The sequence below is a fragment of the Podarcis tiliguerta genome (assembly GCF_965153285.1).
Source record: "Podarcis tiliguerta genome assembly, chromosome: 7".
Lineage (NCBI taxonomy): Eukaryota > Metazoa > Chordata > Lepidosauria > Squamata > Lacertidae > Podarcis > Podarcis tiliguerta.
The window spans coordinates 7,470,857-7,487,706 of NC_139540.1; the positions used below are offsets into that span (position 1 = coordinate 7,470,857).

Here is a 16,850-nt window from a genome sequence, read left to right on the forward strand (position 1 = left end):
TTGGGCAGGTCCACCAGAGATGGAAGAAAGTCCCCTCTGCTTCCTTACACTTCCAACATTTGTTGTCGGACAGGTGATGCATCTTGGCTAGCCTGACTGGGGTCATGTACCACCGGTATATCATTTTCATAATGTTTTCCTTCAAGGCACTAGATGCCGTGAATTTCATTCCGGTGTTCCATAACCTTTCCCAGTCTTCAAACATAATATTATGTCCAACATCCTGTGCCCATTTTATCATAGCAGATTTAACTGTCTCATCCTGTGTGTTCCACATAAGCAGCAAGTTATACATTCTAGATAAAATCTTGGTCTTTGGTTCTAACAATTCTGTCTCTAGTTTCGATTTCCCCTCCTGGAAACCAACCTTTTTATCCATTTTAAAAACCTCTTGAATTTGAGCATAATGTAACCAATCTCGCACCTTGTTTTTTAATTTGTCCTGGCTCTGCAACTTCCAACCGTCTCCAATTTTTTCAATTAATTCCCAATATTTCGGCCAATAGGCCTCCATATTGGGTCTTTTTCGAGCTTTGGCCTCCATCGGTGATAGCCACCTCGGTGTTTTACTCTCTAATAAGTCTTTATATTTCATCCAGACTGCAAAAATCGCTTTTCTGACAATATGGCTTTTAAACAATTTGTGAACTTTAACCTTGTCATACCATAGATATGCATGCCAACCAAATGCATTATCAAAACCTTCCAGATCTAGGACGTCGGTGTTTTCTAGCAAAAACCAATCTTTCAGCCAGCAGAAGGCTGCAGCTTCATAGTACAACCTCAAATCCGGCAGGGCAAACCCCCCTCTTTCTTTTGAATCAGTTAATATTTTATACTTTATTCGGGGCTTTTTGCCCTGCCAGACAAACTTAGATATATCCTTCTGCCATTTTCCAAAACATTCCTCTCTGTCCACGATCTGTAGGGTTTGAAACAAGAATAACATTTTCGGCAATACATTCATTTTAATTGCTGCAATCCTTCCCAACAAGGAAAGTTTCAATCTTGACCAAATTTCTAAATCCTTCTTTACTTCCAACCAGCATTTTTCATAATTGTCCTTAAATAAATTCAAATTTTTGGAAGACAAATAGATCCCTAGGTATTTCACTTTCTTTACCACATTTAATTCTGTTTCTCTCTGAAACCCCTCTGTTTCTGTAAGTGTCAAATTCTTGGTCAAAACCTTGGTTTTTTGTTTGTTCAACTTAAACCCCGCCACCTGACCAAACTCAGATATAAGTTCAAGAACTCTTTTTGTACTGGATTCTGGCTCCTGCAATGTCAAAACTAGGTCATCTGCAAAAGCTTTAAGTTTATATTGTTTCACTCCGACCTCTATCCCTTGTACCAGCCGGTCCTCCCTTATCATGTTCAATAGCACCTCCAGGACTGAAATGAATAAAAGAGGGGATAGAGGGCACCCTTGTCGTGTCCCTTTTTCAATTTTGAACTCCTCCGTCACCACATTGTTCACTATTAATTTGGCCTTTTGCTCTGAATAAATTGCTCGTAACCCATTTTCAAACCCCCGCCCCACTCCCATCCCTTCCAAGTTTTTCTTCATGAACATCCAAGATATATTGTCAAATGCTTTCTCCGCATCAACAAAAATTAACACCGCCCTTGTGTTCCTGTTAGTTTGTAAAAGTTCCAAAATATCGATGATGTTTCTGGTATTCTCATATAAATGTCTACCAGGGAGAAAGCCTGCTTGGTCTTTATGAATTACTTCAATTAAAACTTTTTTAAGTCTACTTGCCAAAATGTCTGCAAATATTTTGTAATCCACATTCAGGAGTGAGATGGGGCGGTAGTTCTTGAGTTGAGTCTTTTCAGATTCTATCTTAGGTATCAATGTGATGAACGCTTCTTTCCACGTTTCTGGTGCCCTCTTCCCATCCATGATCTGGTTGCATACCTCCAACAAGGGTTGTGTTAAATAGTCTTTCAAAGTCTTGTAGTATTTGGAGGTAAGCCCATCCGGGCCTGGAGATTTGCCTAGTTGCATGTTCTGAATGGCATTTTCAATTTCCTGGGTGGTTATTGTAGAGTTCAAGATTGATCTTTTATCTTGAGTTATTTTTAATAGTCCATTTGTCTTTAAAAAATGATCTATCTCTGATTCTTTCTGAGGCCCCTGTACATAAAGTTCTTTAAAATATCTGTGGAAGCACTTCCTAATTTCCTCTGGTTTCTGCACCGTTCTTCCTTCAATCTCTAGATTTGTAACTGTATTCAACTTTTGTCTTTTTTTCAGCTGCCAAGCTAGCAGCTTTCCACATTTATTTGCTGATTCAAAGGATCTTTGCTTCATCTGTTTTATTTTCCATTCAATCTCCTGATTAATCAGTTTTGAATATTCTGCTTGATGGAATTTAATTTCTCTCAACAGATCCTTTGACTTTGGTTTAGTTCTCAATTTTTTCTCTCCTTGATGTATTTTCTCCAGTATTTTATCTTTCTTTCCATTCCAGAGCTTCTTCTTAATTGTATTCTGTTGTATCAGAAACCCCCTCATGACAGCTTTGCTTGCGTCCCAGATCGTTCTTTTTTCTACTGTAGTATTCAAATTTATCTCAAAATAGTCCTTTAATGTTTTTTGGGCCTTTTTCACAATCTCTTGATCTCTTAAAAGAGTGTCATTCATTCTCCATCTGAAGGAACCGGTTTGAGTAAGTCTGAGATCTAATTTCAGAGCGTTGTGGTCGGAGCATGTTTTTGGGCAGATTTCCACCTTTTTAGTCTTGGGTGCCAGCCCCCTGGAGGTCCAGATTTGGTCGATCCTTGACCAGGACAGGTGGGCCTCAGAGAAGAAAGTTCCTTCTTTACCTAGGGGGTTCTTTGTCCTCCATATATCAATCAAATCCAGATTGTCAGTCATTTCAAAAAAAGTTTTAGGCAGTCTGCCGTCTGATGTTAGATTTTGGTTATAAGACTTATCCATATGTGTAGACACCACTCCATTCATGTCTCCCATCATTATGATGTTAGCATAGTCCAGATAGTCCAGCAGCGTCTCATGCAGCTTCTTGAAAAATTCTGATTTCCCGTCGTTTGGAGCATAAATTCCTAGTATCAATATTTTTTCTCCTTGGGTCTGGATTTCAATTGCCAGAATTCTTCCATATTCATCTTTGAATAAAAATTTAGGTATCAGGCTCTCCTTAGCATAAATCACCACTCCTCTTTTCTTTACCTTGTCTGAGGAAATAAACTCTTGGCCTAGTCTTTTATTGACCAAAACTTTCCTGTGGAGCCTGGTCACATGGGTTTCTTGTAAACAAATAATATCCAATTGTTCTTTCTTCAATATATGAAACAGTTTCCTTCTTTTCTCCGGGGAATTTCCGCCATTTATATTCCAACTGAGTAGCTGCAGAGACATCCTGAACTATTCTGTTACACCTAGAGCGGTGTATCTTCTTTTTCCTCTAATTCCGAGGGTTTAGGCGTCCCTCCGCCTACTGGCAGAGTGGGTCCTGGTTTAAGTATAGGCCAAAGGGCTGCTGCTTCTTTTTGGAGATCTTCTCCGTGGTCGTGCTGGAACTTTTGTAGATCCTCTGGTGATCTTATTTTAACCTTCTTCTGTTTGTAAGTAAATGATAGTCCTTGTGGGAACTCCCACCTATAAGGGATTGAGTCAAGTCTCAACAACTTAGCCAATTCTGAATAGGTGGCTCTCAGATCCAATAGCTGTTTAGGAATATCTCGGTAGATTTCCACCCTTTTCTCTTGTATCTCAATTGAGTTTTTGAAGTGTAGGCCTAATATTTTGTCTCTCTCCTCTCTTGATCTCAAAGCTATTAGACAGTCTCTAGATCTATCTTTTCTTACCAATCTTCCCAGTCGAAAAGCCGATACTATTTTAAAATCACTTTCTTCTTTTAAGCCCCAGAACTTTGAAAATTCTGTTGTCAAAAATCCAATCAAATCTTCTTGTTCGATTTCTGGGACCGCCCTAAGCCTAAGATTAGTCTCCCGGTTTTTCAGTTCCACCAAAGAGAGATAGGTTTGTTGGTCCCCTATCTGTTTATGCAGAGGCTTGACTTCTGCTTTAACTTCCTCAACCTCTTTTTTAGCTGATGTTGCAATTTCAACGGCTTCCCCTGCCAATTTACGGTTCTCTTCCGTTGCTCCTTGCAATTTTTCAATTGCTTGGGTGTGTTGGGAAACCTGATCTGTCAATTTCTGGATCGAGGATGTAGCTTGGTCAATTTTTGTTGATTGGTTATCAATTTTTTGATTTAATGTTGACAATTGTTCCAAAACTTGTTTCAGTACTGCCTCTGCTCCTCCTGATGCCATATCTTCCTCTTCAGATTTTTCAGGCTTTTCACTTTCTACTTTTTGTGTTGCAAGCACAGCAGGCACTGATAGTCTACGTCCCTGAGTTAAAGTTGTTTGCAAAAGCTGTGCCTGCTTTTTTGCTTTTTCTTTTTCCTTAGCTTCCTTAGCTTTGGCTGCTCTTGTCTTTCCTGTACCACTCATCAGTCAATGTTCAAGGTCAGATGTTATAATCCCATGGGAAAGACAAGTCCAAATTTATAAACAGTCTGGAGAAAGAAAGTAAGCAAAAAAACTTTTCCCAGGCCTTTGTTATCCAATGTCCTCTAGGGGGAGTGCCACCAAAAATTAGTAAGAAGAAGGTAACTTTTCCGCCATTAAAGTTTCCGTTTTCAAAAACAATTTTAAAAGCAAGTTAGTTCCAAAACACTAAGAAAAAAGTCCTGCAGAGCACTTTAAAACGTTTAACAATGTTCCAACAAGGTGCCTGCAATTGTATCCACTCAAACTAAGTAAGCCCAAAAGTTGCACTTCAGTTACAAAAGTATCTGGAAGTTTGTAACAGTTCCGCAGTCAAGCAACTTCACCCGGCCACCCGAAGATTTGGGGTTAGAGTCTTCCCTCGCCCCATGGGGGACCGCTCCAAGTCCAATTTAAACTGTATTTTTTCTTCCTTTAAAAATAGAATTTCAAGTGTGCACGAAAGTCCCACTTTAAAGCCTTAAAGCTTCCCTGTTCACAGCGCTTTCCGCTCTTTAAACAGTCTGCTTTGATCTTATAAGCAGTGCCGGAAGACGGACTTCCTCTTTCTCGTCTCCCGGTTTCAGCCAAATTTCTTCAAGTTGTTGTAACAAATCTTAAGTCCTTACTCACGGGTTTGCTGTTTCAGAGTAGTATTTTTTGGAAGAAAGGTCAGCGCTCATCCGTGACAGCCGCGCGGCTTCGCCTCCGCAGAAAGAGCGATGAACTCACAGCACCGCTCCCCCTCCTTCACTCCGGAGCCCCTTACGGGGTCCCTTCCGCGAATTTGGGGTCGCTCCAGGTGCCCGCCGAGTCCCACGGCCACGGACTCTCTCTGTCCGTGGTTTTTCTTGATGGGTTGCCGCTGCGCCGTAGCGAAACAACCCTTTTCTGCGGTGCCCCTCTTCAGAGCTCGAAGAGGTCCGCCATCACGGTTTCGCGCCGCCTCCGGAAGTCCTCAAACGCATCCATTCTTAAGGAAATCAGCCCTGAGTGCTCACTGGAAGGACAGATTGTGAAGCTGAGGCTCCAATACTTTGGCCACCTCATGAGAAGAGAAGACTCCCTGGAAAAGACCCTGATGCTGGGAAAGATGGAGGGCACAAGGAGAAGGGGACGACAGAGGACGAGATGGTTAGACAGTGTTCTTGAAGCTACAAACATGAGTCTGACCAAACTGCGGGAGGCAGTGGAAGACAGGAGTGCCTGGCGTGCTCTGGTCCATGGAGTCACAAAGAGTCGGACACGACTGAGCGACTAAACAACAACAACAACAAAGAGTTCTATATTGGGAATCTCCCCCCCACCCATGCCAACAAAACTCACTGCAGTCAGCTGAAGGCAAGCAACCATGCTCTGGGCTCCCCACAACATCTCTCACTGCCAACAAAAACTAATAAATGAATGGGGGAAAAACCTGCCCACACGACGGTGACACAAACCTCGCACATGCATTATGTCAAAGAATGAAAGCTTTCTACCCCCCTTCTCCCCCCCCCCATGCATCTCTTCTATCCCATCTTCATACGGTCTATAACATTAGTGTCTCCTATTGAATATAACTGATCTGTAGAAAGGACTCTATGAACTGAAAGCAGAGATGCTGCATGTATTTTTGTTACCCAAAGAAATCTGAATAAAAGCAATTTTTAAAAGTCTGGGCAAGCCACTAACAGTCAGTATAGACAATATTGAGCAAGATGGACCAGTCATCTGACTAAGTATTGTTGCTGTCTACTTTCACCACCCACAGAAGTTCAGGGGCTGAGTGCAAGGAGAGATAACTTCTGTGTTGCACACACTAAGTTGTGATAGTCCCTCCCTACACAGATGCATCTGGTACTTTTATTATGCACATTTTACCATATACAGATCATGTACCTCTTTATCCTGGCCTTTGACACCTGAGAGTCTGGTATCAGGTGCTTTTAACATGCTTTATTAATAGTGCTCTACCACAAATGCTTTCAGTGAGAAGTCTGTTTGATCCAGATGAATACATTTATGAAGCACTGATATTAATATAAACATCTGAAATCATTAATCAAGAAACAGACTGGTCTACAGGATGGCACTCAAGTTGGATCTCTGTTGAGTTTCACAATATTGCTTTTACAGTACTTTGTTCTGCGATTCAGGAAGTTTACCTTTCTCTAAACTCTCATTCTTATCCCAACTAATTGTTGCGTTAAAACAATAATATCATAATAAGACAATTTCTTTCATGCATGAATCATATAATTCACATTACATCATGAATCATGTTACAGGATCTCCAGATAGCCATTCTTGCTGCTCTCTGGATAACCATAGTATAGCAAGCATCACAATCTAAAAACACCACTCAGCAGGTGAAAAAATAAAATAAGTGGACATCTCTGAAGCTCTTCAGATATATACACCCTATATAAATACATTTGTTTGAAGAAAAAAAGCTGAAAGGAGCATGCACTATGATCAGAAGAGAAATGCAGTTTCTGATTACTTTGAAGACATCATACCAGGTGTTGCTCCTGGAACTCTAGCTCCTCTGTATCTTCCTTCTCCTTCAAAAGTATCTGGAGTATGACCTATGTATTCTGCTTATATCAACCCCTTTTCTTTCTTCCAAACAGGAAACACATCAGTGGATGAAATATGATATTTAGACAGCTGCATAAGAACTAAAAATGTGTAAGAGCCGAATGAAGAAATGATCAGTTAAGAAAAACGAAATTAACCGGCAAGCTGAGTTAAGGAAGAAGCAGAGTACAAGCAGAATGGCTGCCTCTTCCGTTGTCATCTCAAAGATAGTTTTATGAACAGGATAAGAGTGGAGATAGTCCTTAGTGAGAGGCCACACACAGTGCTATTTTTTTCTATACAAAGAGGTGCCAGAACTCGCCATGAATGCCTCCCTTGTTCTCTTATAATGGAAATGGCGCCCACCTGAGAGGTGCCAGAACTGAGTTCCAATAAGTTCTGGTGGGGGGAAAAGCTCTGACCACACATGAAATAAAATGAAACACACTTTTCAGAAGAGACACGGAGGAGGCACTAGAGAAGTCTTCGTTGTTCTCCTGACCTGTAGATCACTGCTATAGTAACTTCATCAGGAGAAATCCCTTTATTGATGTTAGTTATGCCTTGATTTTATATTTCCATCCTTAAGCTGCTTAGCAGAATCATGGATACACAACCCAAAACCCAGGATATTAGATATTGTACAGGTACAATTTCAGATGGTGCCACAGATAGCGCTTCTCTCTGTGTTTGATGCAGATAATAAAAGCACGGCATGTAAAGAACTTGAAACATTTTTTCTTGGTAACTGAATGTTTTATTATTATTTATTATTCTGTATTATTATTATTAATCTGTTGTACAAAATTGGAAAGCTTTACAGGATTTTTGTGATGATCTTGCATAAGAAATGTATGGAAGTCTAATCCTTCTGAGAAAATTACATACTACTTTAAGGCCCTGAAAAGATTGGCTAAAGGTACTCCATTTCAAGATATATGGCAGCATTTTATTACATGTGTAAACATGCATCTTTTATATCAACAGTTCCCAACAGTAACATTAAAACTTTGGAATTCCTAAATCTACTGGATTTATTTCATGAAGCAATATGCTACTATGTATCTCCCCTGTTATTAAGATTATTACATTTGCTAAATACAAATGTATTAATTAAAAGAACAAACCCACTCACATATATACATACAAGATTACAACCTAAGAATCATCATAACAAAATCCGTTTGGCAAACTGGAAAGTGGGAAAGATATCCCTCCCTTACTGACATTTTCTGAGTTGGTTGCATAGCGGCATCAGTGGAAAATGGAGGAAGAATTGGCATTATTCCTTGTACTTTGCTTCCCGTGTTTAGTCACTCACGGTGCTTCTTCTTGCACAAATATCCTGCCATTCTTCTCCATCTCCTCAGTTTAAAAATGGTTCAAACTCTCAATGATCATCTCTTGCATGGTTTACTGTGACACTTTCCTCTCTGGGCTTCCTCACTGTTCCACTTTATCTAAAACTTGGCTGCCCCAACTATTTACATCTCTAGCCATTCACACCTTCTGTTGTCTCTCCCTGATTCCCTTCCACAGCTTCCCAGTCATTTCCACCATTGGTAAAACTCTGTATCCCTGTAGCTGGATCTGAGCAGGTCTATAAGACAGTCACATGTGAACCTCTATGCTAGTAAAAGCCATATTATATTTGGAACTGCACCCAAAAAGGTCAGCAAGAGCAAAACTAGAAGCAATTTTGGAGACAGAGCGCAAAATACGATTGAAGAGATTTCTCAAAGGATTTCTGTGTGTGCGTAGGTTGTCAGGGGGCTTTTCCAGATGTGCAGTTCACATCTGGTAGCTTTCTCTTGAAGGGAATCAAAATGATTTTGACATGACTCAGAAGGCTCCTTGGGAAGGCTCTTTTTTTAACATAGTTATTTTTCTCATGGCATGGGTTTTGTATCAAATGCTGTTGTAACTGCCTTCACCACAGAAAACACTCAAATCTAATCTGTATAGATCAAAACTTCCTGGCATTTAACAGTCAAGAGCATGTGCCCAGTATAACATGTTCTTGATTCTGTTTGGTTTTATGGTGAATTATTATTATTGTATTCTCTATATTGTGTGTAGGGGAATGGATGTAGCTCAGTGCTAGAATATCTGTCTTGCTTGCAGGGCATCACAGGTTCAATCCCTGGCTTCTCCAGATAGGGCTGTGAAAGACTCCTGCTAGTCAGCATAGGTGCCAGCTCCAAAATAAAATATTTGAGGGGACTGGGCCCCCGCAAAGTTGATGGGCATTTCCATTCAAATGGTGGATGTGCACTGCACCATGTGATTGATAATTAGGGGGCGGGGCTTGCCTGGGCCCGCACAATATTTCATTCAAGTTTGCACTCCAGCTAGTCATTGTATGCAATACACTGAAGGTTGGCGGTTCAAATCCCCATGATGGGGTGAGCTCCCATTGTTCTGTCCCAGCTCCTGCCAACCTAGCAGTTTGAAAGCACACCAGTGAAAGTAGATAAATAGGTAATGCTGCGGTGGGAAGGTAAACAGAGGTGTTTCCGTGCACTCTGGTTTCCATCACGGTGCTCTGTTGCACCAGAAACAGTTTAGTCATGCTGGCCACATGACCCGGAAAGCTGTCTGTGGACAAACGCCGGCTCCCTTGATCTGAAAGTGATATGAGCACCGCAACCCTATAGTGATATGAGCACCGCAACCCTGCCTTTGATTAGACTTAACAATCCAGGGGTCCTTTACCTTTTTTTACAATACAGAGCTATATGGTCCAATGGTTGCTTAGCTCTCTATGCTCCTTTGGTATATGATTAGGTGAACTATAAATGTCCTTAATACAGTAAATAAGTTTTCATATGTGGAACTTCTCATGTTTGGACCTACAGTAGGTAGCCAAACCTCACCACCCTTGAACAAGAAAGAAATGTCAGCAGATTTGGGATACATCAGAGCCTCCCTTAAAGAGGGCACATATTACGGTGACACCTGGAAAACCGACACCCTGTGTTGTGGGTGAGTACGATTGGTCAGCCATAACACCCAATTGGTAGGTCCCTTGTAGCTGGGTGCAATCTGGCCAATGGGACGCAGTCCAAATGGTTCAAGGGACCTATTTATGCCCATGCACGTGACCCAGAGCTCCCTCTTTTGGCACGTGCATTGGAACACCCGCCCACCTCTCCCTACTTTTAGGACTTTGCACTTGACTTTGCTATGCCATCGTGTGTCATCTGCCATTGGAACAGGGGCATGGCAGGAATTTTCCTCACTTGGCTGATTGGCTGTTGCCATTTGGGTTTTGCCTGCTGTGTAGCAAATCATCACAACTTGTAAGGTTGCGGAAAGGCTCTGGTTCAGGTGATAGGGATGGGAGAACGCTTTCGCCATCCCTATGAGAAGGGTATTCCATTAAAGGAATCCAATGGTTTGGTCAACCCCTGAGAGGGGGTTGTGCCCATGCCTGAATCCAGGGGGACATTTGGGTGGCGGAGTTAGCCTGTTCCCAGCTTTCTGCTTATCCAGGTGTTCACCCTTGGCTGACCTATGCTGGAACCCTGTATGGCAGGGAGCTAGTTGAACCAGAGCCTATGCAACCAGTCACTTTCTGTAATCAATAAAGTTGTGGCCTAAATTCTGCCAAAAACAAAAATTTGAGTCATGCGTTAATTTATTTAGGGGGGAGGTTTCTGGGTCTGAACACGCAAATATCTAACTAAGTAGAAACTATAGTGTCTTATCGTAACTAGAGTGATACAGCTAAAACCTGTATTCTTTGGAGTCGTCATAAGCGGATTTCAACAGAGGTGGCCTCCACTTACTTTGTAGAGTTTTCTTCTTCTTTGAAAACATTCTGGAGCCTGGCTTCCATGCTCTCCCTAGGCCTGCCTCTTTTCTGTCTCCCAATCAGGAAATATATCAAAGGGTTCACACTGCTGTTCAGAGCAGTGTTTAAGTAGCAATAAGGTAAGGAATAGGGCACTGGTGAATGAAAAAGATAAATGATCATGTAATAGGCATTCAGTGGAAAAGAAAAAAAGATGAAGAAGAACAGAGTAAGCAGGATAACCATTAGTAGTTTCCCCCGCTTTCGTTGTTGTGATTTAAAGCAGACCTTGATAAACAGGATCAGGGTGGAGATAGTCATGAGTGGTAGGCAAAAGAAGCCATTAAAAGTATACTGATAGTATTTTATGAGATCCCGTTTTCCCTTAAAAGTCAGGCAGACAATGAAGTGAATTGCAGGGAGAAGGAAAGAAAACACCCATATTAAGGCACACACAACGGTGGGCAAATGTGGCGGCCGGTGGCATCTGTACCAAAATGGGAACAGGACAGACACACACCTGTCAAGGCTGATAGCTGTCAGCAGAAACTGACCGGCATTGTACATGAATTGGAAAGCATCACCAAGGAACACATGCAGAAGGCTCTCCTTCAGACCTCCTACAGCCCAAACTACTTCTATAATCAATTCAACTGTGAGTAAGCCAAAGTCAGCAATGGCGAGGTTCAGGATGTACACGGTAAAAGGACTCCTCTTAATACGGAAGCCAAGCAACCAGATGACATTTCCAGTCCCCCAGCACCCCAAAATGCAAATTATAATTATTAATACAAACAAAACATATAGTTCTAATTCATAATACACAATCGATTTTGTGTCATCATTACTGTTGCTGTTGTTGGAAAAAGTAGTTTCATTGTACGAAAGGGACAAAGATGTTAGGTTGAAACTGGTCATCATCTTCAATCTTTGTTTCTGTGCTTCTGGTGTATCTATTTCTGCTGGAAGTAAAGAATCAAGGGTGGAATTAGTTTTTGCTAATGTAGCTGAGCAAATGAAGATTGAATTAAAGCTTTCTGTTTACTCTAGTCTTTCTTGCCTTATCCATTATAGCAATTTCCTAAAATATTGTTGAAGTGAAATAATTCTTCCTGGCTCATCTCCAGTTACTGTGGCATTTTCAGGAACACACATTAAAAATAATGATAATTATTAGTCTAGATGCAATGACTAACCTAGACAGCATCTTAAAAAGCAGAGACATCACCTTGCCGACAAAGGTCCATATAGTTAAAGCTATGGTTTTCCCAGTAGTGATGTATGGAAGTCAGAGCTGGACCACAAAGAAGGCTGATCGCCGAAGAATTAATGCTTTTGAATTATGGTGCTGGAGGAAACTCTTGAAAGTCCCATGGACTGCAAGAAGATCCAACCTCTCCATTCTTAAGGAAATCAGCCCTGAGTGCTCACTGGAAGGACAGATCCTGAAGCTGAGGCTCCAAGACTTTGGCCACCTCATGAGAAGAGAAGACTCCCTGGGAAAGACCTTGATGTTGGGAAAGATGGAGGGCACAAGGAGAAGGGGACGACAGAGGACGAGATGGTTGGACAGTGTTCTCGAAGCTACCAGCATGAGTTTGACTAAACTGCGGGAGGCAGTGGAAGACAGGAGTGCTTGGTGTGCTCTGGTCCATGGGGTCATGAAGAATCGGACACAACTAAATGACTAAACAACAACATTAGCCTAGATAGTTCAGCTGGTTAGAGGTTGATACTGGCAACGTCAAAGTTGCAGGTTCAATCCCTGTATGGGACCGCTGCATATTCATGCATTGCAAGGGATTGGACTAAATTATCCTCAGGTTTCCTTCCAGCTCTACAGTTCTATGATTCTATGACCTTAGTCTACGTGCTCTGAATTGATTAATTTTTCTATCTTTCCATACATTCCTGTAGGTTTTTTAAAAAATCCAGGCTGAAGCTGAACTGCAGATAGTTGCTGAGATAATCCCTCTTCCTTCTCCATTCTTGCAGAGCATGGAATCATAGAATCACAGAGTTGGAAACAGAGTTGCACCCTCAATATGGGTCCCCAGTGAGGGTGATCAAGGCTGATTCAGTTTGCAAACTGCACCTGAACCCAGATTGAAGTACCATGAAAATTCTTACAGCATGTTGCTATGCGTGCTAATGCCAAAGAATATGACTGATCAGTAAGCAAACATGCTTAGCTACAAGTGTGCTCAGAAACTTATTTATTATTATCTTTTATCAATTAAATTTCCTTCATTCGAGGATCACAGGGTGGTTTACAATATAAAAAACACAAAAATACATACCACCATAACAAACAAAAACAATACCCCACCCCAGGTTAAAAGCCCAACCATTATTTAATTAGCCAAAGACCTGAAGGAAGATAAATGCCTTTGCCTAAAGATATGTGAGCCTCTCTGGGGAGAACATTGCTTAAATTTGCATAAAGTGTCCTAAAATGCTGAATAATCTTCATTTGATTTTTTTTATTTTAAGAAATAGCAAATGAGGAATCGGGAAAGCTGAAATTGACAGAGGAAACAAATGAGAAGATGTGATGGAAGATTACACACTTTCTTTCTGGACAGCATGGGGGAGACAACTGGGGAGAGTTGGGGGAGGGGAAGAATATGCCACCAAGAATATGCACAGACCCAGATTGCAGATTTTTTTGTCTTCTTCCTCATTAAATAATGGTTGCTTGCAGAGAACATGTAGTCCTGGTGGGACTTGGTCAACTACTTCATATGCAGCCACGTGGTATGATCTTTTGAAGCCACCAGAGAAGTCAAGGCAGACAAATGAATGGGTGGTTCTGCAACAGATACCATGCAGCAATAGTTATTTATTTATTTAACAACGTTTATGCAGTGTGATCGTATTCCAGGGGTGGTGTGCATCTACAAAAAATATACATATACTCGAACCACTTCTTTGGAACTGCCCCCATTCTTATCTTTCTAGGACCATGCACTGAGTGGGCCTGGCGTGAGAGCACCCTGGGTAATGTTCTGCAAGGCAAAGAGCCTGAAAGCACTTTCTGCAACAGGAAAACCCTGTACAAAAAAAGAGTTTTTAAGCTCTCCGTCTTCTGTGCATTTCATCTGTGTGATTTCTTGTTTCAACGGGCTTTTGGGATCTGACGGCTTTTAACAAAAGTGCTTGTGCTGTGTTGCTTTCATTGTAATTATTTGTACGGTTTTAATAGATTATGTGTATACAGTTTTAATTCTATCAGTGTTTAATGGTTTTTTAATTAGCATCCTTTTCTGTGTTTTGAGTGGTTTGTATTTTTACCTGTAAGCCACCTTGAGTCAGGCCAGCGAAAAAGGTGGGGTCTAAATCAATCAATCAGTCAATCAATAATAATAATAATAATAATAATAATAATAATAATAATAATTTACACTGGCTGGCCTTCAGCCACATAAAGTCCAATTCACAGATGTTAAACGTGTGTAAGTTGCAATCATATGTATAATTGTAAAAAAGAAACACTCAAAGTGGTTTACACAAAAAAATAGCATAGATATAGCATGTCAATTTCTCCTTCGGAATAAAATTTAGTTTCCCTTTCTCTCCCCCCACCCTGTTTTTAGTATTAACTTGTACTATGGTGGTTACTAGAAAACAAGCTTTTCCCTTGCAGTTAGCCATCTTTGCAAAGCTGCTCAGAGAGGGTACATGCAAACTTTAAGGGATGTGCCATTCAAAATACCCATGTAGTGTGGATCTCACTGAGGGGAAAGATAGAGATAACTTACATATGTATCGGTGACCATCCTGCTATTGCTTGGGTCCATGGTCACACTTAAGAGAAATTTCAGAGGGACTCACCACTTAAATGTCAAAAACAGAGAAGGAGATCTGGAAAGGAATAGATGAATATGAACAAAGTCATTTAGAAATGGTTTGCTTTCATTTTGGTTAGGATGATGACAAAGAAGTTAAGCCAAAATCTTTAGAGAACAGGTTTTCTTTGAGGAGGATGTGAAGGAAGGGAGAATAGGAAGAGGCCTCAAAGAAGAGGAAAATGGGTCACCCATAAAAGGTTCTCTGCACAAAATATCCTACCTTATTCAATTCCACCTGGTTTCCCACCATAAGGCTTGGGATCTTCTCTTAGAATTCTTGGGTCTGAATCAAGACCTCTTTTCTGTTTTCAAAAGAGATGTTGCCCATTCAGAAGGCAGTGCACAACCTTGGTCAGAGAACATCAGATAGATTTGTGTTTGTTCAGGAAGGGTGGGGCAGATAATTTTACATCCTGTTAAATTGTGCAAATCAGTTAACAGGTGCCTCAAATGGCATGTGCAAGTTCTCTTTCTCCTCCTGGGTTCTTCAGCAATCTCCTGTGTGTGTGGTCTGATTCACTTGATATTGTGTATAATTTGATGCATTGCATTGTATGTGTCATTCGTTATGCGTTATGTAGCATTCTGTATTATGTATTACAATGCAATCATCACACACAACAATTGTGTTACAGGTGCAGTGTGTTTGTGCAAAATCCATATATAACCAAAAGCCTCTGGCTGGCAAGCTGGGGTTGGAGGGCAATAGCAAATTGCTTTTTCTTCTCTTCATCATCATCATCATCATCATCATCATTTATTTATACCCTGCCCATCCGGCTGGGTTTCCCCAGACACTCTGGGTGGCTTCCAACAAAAGATTAAAAATACATTAAAACATCAGGTAGGTAGCCGTGTTGGTCTGATGCAGTAGAAATAAATAAAAAATAAAATAAAACGGTATCTGAAGTGTGCATGCACACTAAAGCTCATCCCAAGAACAAACTTAGTTGGTCTCTAAGGTGCTACTGGACAATTATATATATACAGTCACATCTCGGGTTGAATGCGCTTTGGGTTGAGCGTGTTTGAGTTGCGCTCCACGGCAACTGGGAAGTAACGGAGCGTGTTACTTCTACATGCGCAGAAGTAGCGAAAAGCGATTTGCGCATGCACAGATGTGCCATCACTAGTTACGTTTGCTTCTAGATGCGAACAGGGCTCCGGAACAGATCCCGTTTGTATCTAGAGGTACCACTGTGTGTATGTGTGTGTATATCTATCTATCATCTATCTATCTATCTATCTATCTAATCAGTCATTAAAAGCTTCCCTAAACAGGGCTGTTCAGATGTCTTCTAAAAGTCAGATCGTGTTTATTTCTTAGACATCTGATGGGAGGGTGTTCCACAGGGTGGGTGCCACTACTGGGAAGGCCCTCTGCCTGGTTCCCTGTAACTTCTCGCGGGGAGACAACCACCAGAAGGCCCTTGGCGCTGGATGTCAGTGTCTGGACTGAACAATGGAGGTGGAGATGCTCCTTCATGTGTCCAAGCAAGAAAGTGGAGAGCAGGGTATGGCAACCAGCCTCCCTCTGCTACACAATGTGTGTGGAAGTAGTGGAGGCAGGCAGAGGAGGAAAAAGAAATCTGACTCCCTCAACTCTGGAAGGGATAACAGAGGCAGAGAGAAAGAGGCACGCACATGCAGAAGCTGAAGCTCAATTCCAACTTCATTCCAGTCTCTCCCCCCCCCACCTGCATCTCTCTCTGCCTTTCCCCTCCCTTCCACCACCAATGGAGCCTGCGTTTCTTCTGCCTCAGTTTGCCACTGACACTTCCATGACCATCTTGCAGTATAAGGAGCCAGGAATCTTTTTCCTCTGTCTCTCTCCCTCTTCCATTCATATTATAAGCCTACCTACCTGCCTGCCTACTTAATATACAGACCAATTATGTAATTGTTTAGCCAATTCCTCCTCTACCCTGTGAACTGTTCCTGTTTGAATGATTATAACTCCACATATTTCAGTGATTTTCCTCCATAGGGAAGAAGAATTTAAAAATAAATAAAGTCTAATTCCATATCTTTAATTGCATTCTTTATCTCTGTTAAATGATAATTATATTTCATTTAATCATCAAATATATATAATTGCTTTTCACGTTTCT

The 16,850-nt window shown here is 41.2% G+C and overlaps 1 protein-coding gene across 1 annotated transcript; it reads right to left on the reverse strand.

The window, feature by feature from the left end:
* Positions 1–10,879: 10,879 nt before the first annotated feature.
* Positions 10,880–11,806, reverse strand: LOC310682200 (mas-related G-protein coupled receptor member H-like; the record flags this gene model as incomplete). Its single annotated transcript, XM_083450702.1, has 1 exon — positions 10,880–11,806. One exon carries the CDS (start codon positions 11,804–11,806, stop codon positions 10,880–10,882), a length of 927 nt encoding a protein of 308 aa, XP_083306828.1.
* Between the last annotated feature and the right edge of the window lie 5,044 nt (positions 11,807–16,850).